We start from the raw sequence: 11968 nt of genomic DNA on the forward strand, positions 1-11968 counted from the left end.
CTTAGGTCCAGTCCGACTAAAACCTGCCTATTTTTTAGACGAGCTTGGGACTGATGAAAATAGCATGGGTCGTTCCAGCCCGTCTCGCCTTATTAATATTGATTAGAAAATTTATATATTTATAATTAAATAATTATTTTTAAGTATAAATTTTATTCTTTATAATTAAAAATTATGCATATTTTTTTAGGTGAGCTTATATGAGCTGATCTTGGATTTGATTTTGGTATAAAGTGCAAAAATACCCCTAACGTTTATACCTATGAACAATTTTATCCTTAGCTTTTAAAATGATGCAATTTTACCCTTAACATTGACTGCCTAAAGCAATTTTACCCTAACATTGATAAGTTTGGTCAATTGGAGAAATTATTCATTAAATTATCTTCTCCGTCATGAATCTTATCATTTACACTTCACATGTGCGTCATTTTATCCTCATTAGTAACAGATTACAAATATATGATTAAAGATGAAAAAATATATTGTATTTTGTACGAGTTGGATAAAAAAATTCAAATATTTCACCGAATTTAAAAATATAAATATCCAATTCTATTATTAAATCGCAAAAAATATGTAATTTATTTTTAAATCAACTTACATGCAATTGATACAAAATAAGGAACAAAATACCTATGTTTTATAATAATGTCTGAAATTGATCAAACTTGCCAATGTTAGAGGTAAAATTGCTCTTGATTACCAATGTTAGGGATAAAATTGCACTATTTTATACGTTAAGAGTAAAATTGATCATAGGTGTAAAGGTTAGAGGTATTTTTAGACTTTATCCTTTTGATTTTTAAGTCCGAGCCCAATCTAATCTGAACCGCCTAAATTAATAGTATGCTAGGATGGAAAGAGCATTTTTACAGTTTAAGCCGTTAGGCCCGATCCGAACTCGGCCCATGTACTGGTCTATCTAGGAGTTGTTTTTGCAGTAAACCCCAATTCAACAACATTAAACCCTCAACCCTTTATTATTACGGATTCTTTGAGGAGTCCGGTTGCCAAACAACCTCGCTCTGAAAAGGAAAGAACTCTCCCTCATCTCTCTCACAGTCTGTCTCTCGCTCGCCTTGCCTTGCCTGCTCTGTCTCTCTCCCCCTGTTCGTTCCTTCCTTTCCTCCTGGTTCGGAAAAACCATACTATTTCAAGTGCCAAGCATTCTTCACTGCGGGCCAACTAAAGCTGTCATAATGGATGAAGAAGTTGTAATAGCATCATCCTCAATCGACGGCGGCATCGGTTGCTGGGACCTCCAAACAGGCGCCGAGCACCTTCGCTATAAATCCTGTGCCTCTCCTTCACACGGCCTTACCTGTGTAGGACACCGCTTCCTTGCCTCTTCGCAGATGCGCGAGGCTCAGGCGTCTTCCGGTTCCATCGTCTACTGGTCCTGGTCAAAGGTGTGCTAATTCACATAAACTGTTACAGTTTCTCGTTATGGTCAATATTTCTTGTTCTACTAATAATTCGCATAAAATGTTTGATATAATTCATCTATCAAATAATCGAAATTAAATGGTATTTTTCTTAAGTTAAAGAGACTACTTCCCGAGCTTTTGTGCATAGTATTTTGACATCAGCTTGGTTATGATCCTGAGAATTTACTTTAAAGTGAGAAGAAGATATACGAATAGAAAGGGAGGGACTAGTTCAATCAGAATCCGAGTAAGCATGAAAAGATAGATAAAGAAAACTGGATGCAATTTAGGTAGAATGGATAACTGTTGATGGCTGATCATTAAGCTAATTAAATTTATGTACTAGTAGTAATAGTAGTAATAGCAAAGACAGACTGGTTGAATGGCTCCTAATCTATTTTCCATGCTAAGGTTTCTCACCCCTTACCTAGCGCTCAATCATTTTTCAACAAGTAAAAATCTTTATTTGAAGGTAACACATAAAACATAATTGGAATAGGAAAATACGAGGTCAATATTTTCTTGTTGGTTTTGGTCGATTTATAATTTTAGACACTATGATTCATCAGCAAGTGAAATTGCATCCATAAACTGCTGCAATAAAATTTCTCGGTTTGGTCAATTATTCTTGTTGTGCTACTTCATATGAACTGTTTGATATAATTCCTCTGTCAAATAATAGAAATTTGATGAGGTTTCATTTATAGCCTCAAGTGGAGGTCAAGAGCTTTCCTGAGGAGCCAATAAAGCCGCTCGTTGCTAACAGCGAAGGCACCTATATTGTTGGCGGAGGTTTATCCGGCAATTTATACTTCTGGGAGGTATCTTTCTTTCTGTTTGAAAACGTTATATAAGTTTTGACGTGCCTTGCTTTGCATAAGGTGCTAATTTTTGAAGATATTTTGTGTTTTACTCTTGGGACTTAGGTTGCCTATGGCAGATTGATTAAGAAATGGCGAGCTCATTATAGGGCTGTTACATGCTTAGTATTTAATGAGGATGATTCATTACTGGTCTCTGGTTCAGAAGATGGATCTGTTAAAGTCTGGCCACTCCTCATGTATTTGCTTTTCTCCCTCTTGCTTGTGTTTATCCTCCTCTGTTAGTGGTATTGTAATTGTTATAATTGAATACAAGTGAATATCTCTCATGAATCAGGATATTTGATGATCACCAAGCAGAGCCACCAAGCCAGCTTTTTTTGCATAGCTTTTCGGGGCACACCTTGCGAGTCACAGATACAGTCATAGGATATGGTGGAGACAATGCAATTATAGTTTCAGCTTCTGAGGATCGAACGTGTAAGGTTTGGCATCCTCTTGGCTTAAATTGATTGTTCGGATTATGCAGTTTATTTGATTGGTAATATGTTAGGTGGCTATTGGCAGGTGGATTATTAAAACATCAGAATCCCGTTTGGTGTCTTTCTTCTCCATACTAGGAATATCTGTCTTAAAACTTGGATACTTAATTACAAAATGGGGAATCTTGTTTTTATAAATACTGCCCCAGTCATGAGATAATTTGAAGCAGTTTCTACAGTATGTAAGTTTTGTTCCTCCTGTGGAGATAGCATAGTATGCCAATCATTGAGTTGGAAATGAAGGTACAATTTTAAAGATAAGGGAATGTGTCTGATGTGTTTGAATTGGAAAAAAATAGAGATTTGAATAAAACATATATTAAATTTGCCAACCATGAAAGTTATATATTTTAAATTTATCTCATGGATAAGTTGGTGAATCTATTGAATTTGCATGCCTTCTGAGCAACTAAGGGATAGATATTGTGGCTAATAATAATAAAGACCTTTAGAAGGTCTACCGATTTAGAGTCCATAACAGTTTAATTTAGAAATTATTTAACCAATCATGTTTTGCACCGAACATTAATTCAGAGGGGATATTTAGGTTTTCACCTTGATTTTTGAAATGCTCTGATCTCCTTTGTTATCTGAGTACAGGTGGGGTGAGCTATGGGGGATCTATTTGTTTTGCTAGCTATTTTTTTTGTTTCTTGCGGAATATTTTCTCAAAATCTTGTTTTTTTTTTTAAATCTTGATTTGCCTTGTCTCAGGTGTGGAGCTTATCTACAGGAATTTTGTTGAGAAATATTATATTTCCTTCAATAATTGATGCAATTGCTTTAGACCCTGGTGAACATGTCTTCTATGCTGGTTGTAGAGATGGAAAGATATACTTGGCTGCACTCAATGATGAAGGTTCCTCCATTAAAAGTCAATGGCAGTATATTGTTGGTTCATTATCTAGTCAAAGGTTTGTGATTTTGTGTAGTTCAAAGTTTTATAAATGTTCTAATGACTCATTGTGTTGAAGAAAATTATTCAACTGTCCAAATGGTATGAGTTTGAATTTATAGAAGACTAAATTGCTTTTTACCTCATCATGTTGTTATATTCATGGGCACTTCCAAACAATCAAAGTGTTCAATTATGTTTTATGACTCAATAATAATATCTCTATATCGTTCTGTTTTTGTCCAATTTGTAGCTACAGTAGATTTTCCAATCTATTTGGTGCATTCTTGATAAAATGGCATGATATAAGATTGATTATGTTAGTCATTTACCTGATACACCATTAAGAATTTGGTATTCTGAATGTGCTTCATACACTTTGCTGAGTTTTTCCGGTGACAGAATTGTTCTGCAACATGGGTCACTTACATTCATGCGCTACCTTAATCATTCAATTGTAATTGGTCATGACTTGAGAATGAAATAAATGACAGTGGTGATTGCTTTAGCATAAGCGTGCTTTCATTTTCCTGGTCATCTCATATAATTAATGTTTATGGATCTGAAAATTAATTGCTAAAGCGAAAATATAAATGTGGTAAGTAATTATAGAAGTTCGTTCACATGAGCTACATTGTGATTTCAATGTAATTGTCTGAAAGATGAAATTTGTAATCTTTAAAGTTACATTATCTGCAATCTTCTTATAGTGAATCTCATGTGGAAATATCACTGTAATTTTGAGCTTCTAACTAAGGTTTTGACGACACATATGATATGGTTATTTTCTTATATTAGATCTCTGAGCTGTAATGTATGTGATAAAATTTTGATTGCTTGTAATGGATTATGTTTGGGTAACACGAAGATGCATGCATGAATTGCATAATAATGTTGTTCTCTCTCTCTCTTCCTCTCCCTCTCTTATTTAGTTTTTCTCTTTTCCTGACAAATGCTGTTTATTTTGAACAGTAAGCCTGTTACTTGCTTAGTATACAACACAAAAAGAAATTTCTTGCTAGCTGGATCAGAGGATGGCATGATTCGAGTTTGGGACCTTAGAAGCCGTACCATTGTTCGCACCTTTAAACACGCAAAAGGTTTTGTTAATGACCTTCTTTCTTTCTAGTTGCACTGGGTGCCAAATTTCATATTTCATTCTGTTATAAGTTAAATACCATATCGAAATATCAGCTTGTCCATTAAGATTCATCAAAACTAGAAAGGTTCAGATTGGCATTGTATATATGCACTCACATTTTTAACTGGAATTAGCAGTTCAAAGCTGCATGGAAAAAGGAAACTCTTGCTAATGTATTAAAGCAAAATATTACTATATTGCTCAATGATACTCCCTCCGTTTTTTATCATATGACGTTGTAGGTTTTTCAACTTGTTCATTTTTATATGTCGTTTTGTATTGCCAATGCACTTTTAGTAATATTTGTTAGAAATTAATATAAGATTTATGATTGGGCCTTAACTATGAGCTAGAGCTTTTAATTCAATCGGTTCCATGACATGGTATCAGAGCCTCCTGGACCAAACGGTCGAGGGTTCGAGTCCTAACAACCTCATTAATTGGTGGAATTAAAAACACATGGTGGGGTGGGCCTATGTTGTGCACCCTGCAAGCCCAAGGGGCATTTGCGTGTGGGGTGTGTCAGAGATTAATATAAGATCTATGGTTGAGCCTTAACTATGAGCTTATGTTTTTAGTTCAATCGGTTCCGTGCACAGCCTCTCGGACCAAACGGTGGAGGGTTCAAGTCTTGACAACCCCATTAATTTGTGGAATTAAAAACACATGGTGGGATGGGCATGTGTTGTGGTCTATGATTGGGCCTTAACTATGTGCTTGAGCTTTTAGTTCAATCGGTTCCATGACAATATTTTCTCAAATTTGCCCTTATTTATTGCAAGAGAGAGGTTTAATATTAATGTAAATAATTCTAATTAAGCCACACAATTTAAGAGGAAAAAGAATTTTTGCATAGGAACTAGAGATTTAGGAGAGATTTATTAGGGTAAACTAGTCATTTTAATAATCTCATTAATAGTGCATTGGTCTTGACTATAAAACCTTAAACGACATATAAAAAAGAATTGAGGGAGTATACATCTACAAACTAGTAGAGATTAAGGTACTTTTAAAACACTGCATTTTGTTGAGCAATATATCATCATCAAGACATCAAGTGTTCGCATAGCCTTCAATTCCATATGTAATTCAATTCCATATGTAAAAGATATGTATTATGTTGAATTATCTTGTATTTTTGTATCTAACTTAATGTACTTTATAGGTCCTGTGAACAACATCCAAATTGTTAGGCGGCCACTTTACCTAAACCCTCGGGGGTCATCAAATGCGCCAGCATCCTTAAGAAGGCATGGGTCATTACTACCACCACCACTGGACAAATATATGAATTCAACAGATAAAAACACAGGAACTGATTCTGTTGTTTGCCTCGCAACATACAATAGTCCTCTGCAGAATTCTTACCTTAGCTCTCAAGTGATTGACGATCAAATCAAAGAGCTTAAGGTTCTTAACTACTTAATAGTGTTCAAATTTTTTTTTTTCTTAAGGTCACTTGATATTATTTCGTAGCATGAATCGTTATGGTTTTTTTATTTCTAATTGTATATAGTGTACTGACCTCCATTACTCCTATTTTTTTTTTCTGGCTTCGCTTACATCCCTGTTTCTTACCTTGTTTGCAGCAACAAGGTTCTGCTGCAGCAGCTGAAATGGAAGTCGAAAGACTAAAGCTTGATAACCAACGGCAACTGCAAACGCTTAAAAAGTTCAAGAGAATATGTGACGATTCCTATGAATTTTGTGTAACTGAGATGTTGGATGGAGAGATGTAGCAGATGGATAAAAGAACATGGAGTTTTCCTAGGAAAAGCAGAGGTCCCATCCACATCTTAACATCCAGTCCTTGGAAATTCCCAAAATTTTGGTATTATTTAAAAATCTTGAAGATTAGGATTGTATTCTTCTTGTTATTTAGTAAGTTTGTTGAGAGGGAACTTCTGACTACTGCATTAAAGTTTTATTGAAAGGACAATATGTTGGAATCAACAATTGGCTCATAATTATTAATATGATGTATTTCCCTTTTTGTTGTGTCCAAGTGAATGTAGAATCATTTCTGGTAATTCTTGATAGCAGTGAATAAATGAAAGCAAGTGCAGACTGTAATGCTATGTACAACAAATTCTATAGCATCATCATATTCTCTGCCGCTGAGAAGAATATTTTCTGGGGTTAGGATTTGTTCAACATTATGGGTCTCAAGTACAGGTAAAGTGCACATACATCAGAGGAAGCAAAGACAATAAATTCATAATTATATCTTGGCAGCAAAAAGCATCTTGTTATTTCAGTGGATTGAGATTTTAAATATTTAGATCCCTCATCGTTTTTTTTTTCATATTAAGCCTGCCTGTCAAATTAGTTCGCCGTTAGATCTAAATCTATTAAATCTAAACCTTAGGATGTCTACATATCAGTAATGTCCAAAGTTGATTTTTCTGATAATTATAGACTTAATATGAAAAAAAAAAAGATAATTGAAATAAAACCTCAACAATTCAGTTCATGAAAATCAAAATAATGAGACTTGAGAATGCTTTTTGGGTGATACTTTTAAGAGGAAACTTGCATTCCCAAATTGAGATTGCGTAAAGAGTAAAATAGCTATGGGCCTAGAGAGAAACAGAGACCAAGAAATGCATAGCCCAATATTTACTATTGAAGGCAAAAAGCCTTGCTCTGTATTAACCCCACTTTTTCTGACGCAATCTCCCGTTAGAATGAAAGAATTACCTGCTACACTCTTTTGTGACAGAAAGTTGAATCACTCTCTGATATTATATACTACAAACAAACAATTTGCCAAGAGGAAAACGACCTAAAGTTGGAAGCGTTGAATTTTATGCAATAGCAGAAAAGTGGACCCCCCAACTCATTTTTATTTAAAAGAATTAGAAATAAATAAGCAAAAATAATGCTAACAACTTTCATTTTCTTCTTCTGTGAGCTAGGCTCCTGCTGTTCCCGATGAGGGAGTGGGGATCCGGTGAAACAATAATGATTATAATATGTTTGGTTTTGTACTATTATATTATAATATATAATTATGATACGCAACCATATATAAAAAATACATTAATAATAATAATAAAATGTCATGTGATGTGGGGAAGGGGTCAATTAAACCTATGCTCCTTCAACTTTGTATTTATTTCTATTATATCCCCTAAATTCTAAAATTTAACATTAAGGTCTCCAAATTTTACAATTCTCCTTTTAAAATTTAACATTAAGGTCTATGAATTTTTTAATTTAACATTAATTTTTGAACTTTTATTAGTATTTAGTTAATAGAGAAAAAAATGATTGTTTAGATTTGGAAAATAAAAAAAACAGCGAGATTCCATAGGTAATTTAATTCTAAATAATTCTTGAAATTTTTTATATGTTGATGTTATTATTGTTCATTTTGAGTAATTATGTTAGTAAATTTTAAAGTTGAAAGAAACAGTCTTGGATAAGATGCTATAATGAAATTAAATGTAAAATTTAAGGGTCATCAATGTAATTTAGGGTGTGGGGAAGAGAAGATAAGGTGGTGGCAAGTGATAATGCAAATGCAAAGTAAAAACACCAAGCGAACAGGAAGATGTATAGTCTCTTGATTCTTTTTATCCAAACGAACCTCTTATTGCAGTTGCAGAGAACTTGTCCCTCTCTTTATTCATGTCTTCTTCATAAAGAAACTATATTTTAATAACACCCCTTTTCTTTTATTATTATTTTAACATACAGAGATAGCTCTGCACTAATTATCTGGACACTACACTTTTTTTTTTTTTTTATGGAAAAGCTAAATTTCATTAGATAATAAGGTTGCTAGTAGAATGAGAAGAGAGTAAGGAGTAAAAACTCACATATATATATAGGCTAAGCCTAATACATGAACCACATGGGTAAGAAAATGACTAAAAATAGCAAAACAAACCATTAAAGGTAGAACTAACATAGAAAACCATTGAATCATATATTTATCGTAACTCCAGATTCGCAGTGGAACAACTGTAGTCCAATCTTCATCCTTGGAACCATTCTGAAACTTCGGATCTATGTCCCTTCTTTTGCAATCCCGTAGATCCAGTGATCTACGGATAAGATCTACCTTTTCTGCACTTGCTACAACAGAAATGGCTACACCAACAAAGATCTTAACCAACAGATGCACTTCAAACGGATCCAGAGATCAGATAAAATATATCAGATCCGCATAAAATAAACTGGTACAAGCCAACAGAAAACACAACTAGAATACTAGAAACAAACAAAAGCAGAAAAAAGAAAACAGGGGAGGAGGAAGAAGGCCTCAACTAGATAGAAGCAACTTGTCCCTTGCTGTGAGTAGACGGATGAAAAAGAAGAGTAGGGGAAAAACTGAAATTTGGCCGAAGCAGGAGGAGGAGAAGAAAAGGGGGGGGGGGGGGGGGGGTGGGGGTGGTGGTGGTGGGAGTCAGCGGCTGAAGAAGAAAAGGAGAGGCAGAAAAGTTGAAACCCTAGAGGGACACTACACTGCTTTGAATCGCACCCAATAATCAAATCTTCCTTTTCTTCTTAATTCACTCTTATTTATTATGAGATCTGTTAGTTGAAGCAGTTATGAGTTCATACTATACAATATATCAGTAATTATCGGAGAAATGTTATCTGTTGTCTCTGCTCGGCTGTTTCGCATCTCTGAATGAATTGATTGTAAGTCTATCTTGCGATATTCAATCTAATAGTTAAAGTTCAACAATAACTTTTAGGCGTTGTTTGTTTGAGGGAAAATATTCTGCAGAAAAATATTTTCCCAATTTTCCAGTGTTTGTTTGGGCAGGAAAATAAGTTGTAAATCAAGGAAAATGAATGAAGAAATAAGGGAAAATGTTTTACCCTACCCTTTTCAAAAGGGTAAAACATTTTCCCCAACACATATTAGTTTAGAGAAAAATGGAAAAAACGTTAAAAAATGTAAAAATATGAAACACGAAAAACATGAATAAGTTACAAAACACGATAATATGAAAAAAAAACCCGCAAAAAATATGAAAATGTGAAAAAACGCGAAAAACACAAAAACGCAAACACTTGAAAAGCACAAAACATGAACAACGCGAAAAAGTGACAAAACACGAAATATATAAAAACGTGAAAAATACAAAAAACACAAAAAACGTGAAAAAATACGAAAAACATGAAAATACGAAAAATGCTAAAACAAAAAAAAACGTGAAAAACGCGATAAACATGAAAAGACGAAAAATGCAAACAAAACACGAAAACTTAAAAAATACAAAAACATGAAAATATGAAAAAGCATGAATAACACGAAAAAGTAACAAAATGCGAAAAATAAAAAACGCGTAAAAAAGAAAAAAGTGAAAAACCGAAAAAATAAATATGAAAACACGAAAAAATAAAGAAAAAATGCAATAACGTTAATAACATGAGAAAATGTACAATTTATAGTAATAGATTTGAAGGTAATGTTTTCTTTTTAAATGAAAAATTATATATTCTATTCTATCTTATTCCACCAACCAAACATAGTAATAGTTATTCTTAAGAAATTTATATTCCATTCTTTGCTATTCTATTCCTTTGGAATAACAATTCTATTCCATTCCATTCCACGAATCAAACGGCACCTTACAATTTATGTGTTTTTTGGTGCTTAATTTGTATTTAGTACATGGAAATCTCTTTTTTGTATTTTATATATACAATTGAAAATAAAAAAAAATAGAAAATCTATGTTTAGTGGTTGGAAAATATTTTCCTGTGTTATAGCCAAACACGGAAAAATATTTTCCTGTATTGTTGCCAAACACAAGAAAATATTTTATTTTCCTGTACAATATTTTCCCTGCATAAAATTTTTCAAAATACAATATTTTTCCCCAAACAAACGGGGCCTTATTATTATTATCACATTTTCCGTTTCTTGTTGTATTTGCTCTTTTCGTCATAAAAAAAAACTTTTATTATTATCTCTCATAAACCGATTTAGTTATTTCTTACCATTCGGATCCATTGGCTGATTAGAGGCAGTTATACAGTAGTATATGTATTGATGCATAATTTTACGTGCATGGAATTGATAAAACCCTAAGTGGTCCTAAACATGCATTAATGAATGATAATGATATCAAATCAAAGTCCTAATTTGGACAAGTGTTTGAAAGCCAAAAACGTGAATGAATATATTGATTGAATAGTGTTATCTCTGTATGGAATAGCCGTAACCGTTAATCCTTTTTTCATAGACCCTACTTGTCTCCTTATCAACGTCTACATCATATCAATATCTAGCTAAGATCTGGGTCCACATCCTCACCCTCACCCACGGAATATTTTTATATTACCCCTTTTAAATTATACTATTAATTACCATTTTTGTTTCCTATATCTGAGATAGAAAATTATAACGATTTACAAATAACTCGTTTATGAAACGCTTTGAGCTCAACCCACTTTTCATTGAATAATATTTGAAAAGTAGGAAATCTAATCTCATTCAAATATAGAATATTAGCTAATTAAATATATACAAAATCTGCTTTGTTTGTAAAAATCAAATTAAATTTGCTTTGTTTGTAAAGATCAAATTATCCTTATCATACCTTTTCAAGTTGATGGTAGTGAATCTTCAATTTGGTTCGTAAGTCAAGAGATAAAAGAAGAAGAAAAAACATCTCAAATCTCATTAAAACAAGAATTCAACTTATATATAGTTGCTGTAACAGTAACAAACAAAAAGTAGAAAAAGTATATCTGGTGGCATTACTAAAAAAAATAACCAATTACAATTTAGTTTCTAATTATAACTATTGTATTCAAAGCTATATCTTAATATCCGGACCTCAAGTTGAGAGTGTTAGCAAAAACAATTCTAAATTGGCAAAAAGTAGTTGCAATTGTGCATTTGAAAGATTCTTTGTGAGTAAATCAACTAATTGCTCATGAGTAGAAATGTAAGGTGATGATGAACTTTTGAATCAATTTCTCCCTAACTACATGATAATTAATGTCTATGTGCTCGACTTTCTCCTCGTGAAAAACCAGATTTGATGCTATAGAAATGGCTGCCTAGTTATCACATTTGAGTGGAATAGGAAGCTGATACCCTGTTTCAGTGGATGGATTTCTAAAAGCCTAAAGCAGTTAAAGAGTGTGTAAATTCCTTGTATCATTGC

At 33.2% G+C, this 11968-nt stretch overlaps 1 protein-coding gene across 1 annotated transcript; it reads left to right on the forward strand.

Annotated features, from left to right (window-relative positions):
* The first annotated feature begins 973 nt into the window (after window positions 1-973).
* Window positions 974-6822, forward strand: LOC136201232 (protein ROOT INITIATION DEFECTIVE 3). Its single transcript, XM_065991853.1, has 8 exons — window positions 974-1412; window positions 2138-2251; window positions 2357-2490; window positions 2589-2736; window positions 3508-3707; window positions 4661-4788; window positions 5995-6239; window positions 6419-6822. Exons 1-8 carry the CDS (start codon window positions 1203-1205, stop codon window positions 6566-6568), a joined length of 1329 nt encoding a protein of 442 aa, XP_065847925.1. The 5' UTR covers window positions 974-1202; the 3' UTR covers window positions 6569-6822.
* Window positions 6823-11968: the final 5146 nt, after the last annotated feature.

This window comes from Euphorbia lathyris, chromosome 7 (genome assembly GCF_963576675.1).
Source record: "Euphorbia lathyris chromosome 7, ddEupLath1.1, whole genome shotgun sequence".
Taxonomy (NCBI): domain Eukaryota; kingdom Viridiplantae; phylum Streptophyta; class Magnoliopsida; order Malpighiales; family Euphorbiaceae; genus Euphorbia; species Euphorbia lathyris.

Excerpts from the sequence above, each read along its gene's own strand:
- LOC136201232 (XM_065991853.1), top strand. The coding sequence starts at position 1,203 with ATGGATGAAGAAGTTGTAATAGCATCATCCTCAATCGACGGCGGCATC. Across the intron at positions 3,708-4,660 it reads GGTTCATTATCTAGTCAAAG|TAAGCCTGTTACTTGCTTAG; the intron begins GTTTGTGATTTT and ends TATTTTGAACAG. Across the intron at positions 4,789-5,994 it reads CACCTTTAAACACGCAAAAG|GTCCTGTGAACAACATCCAA; the intron begins GTTTTGTTAATG and ends TGTACTTTATAG.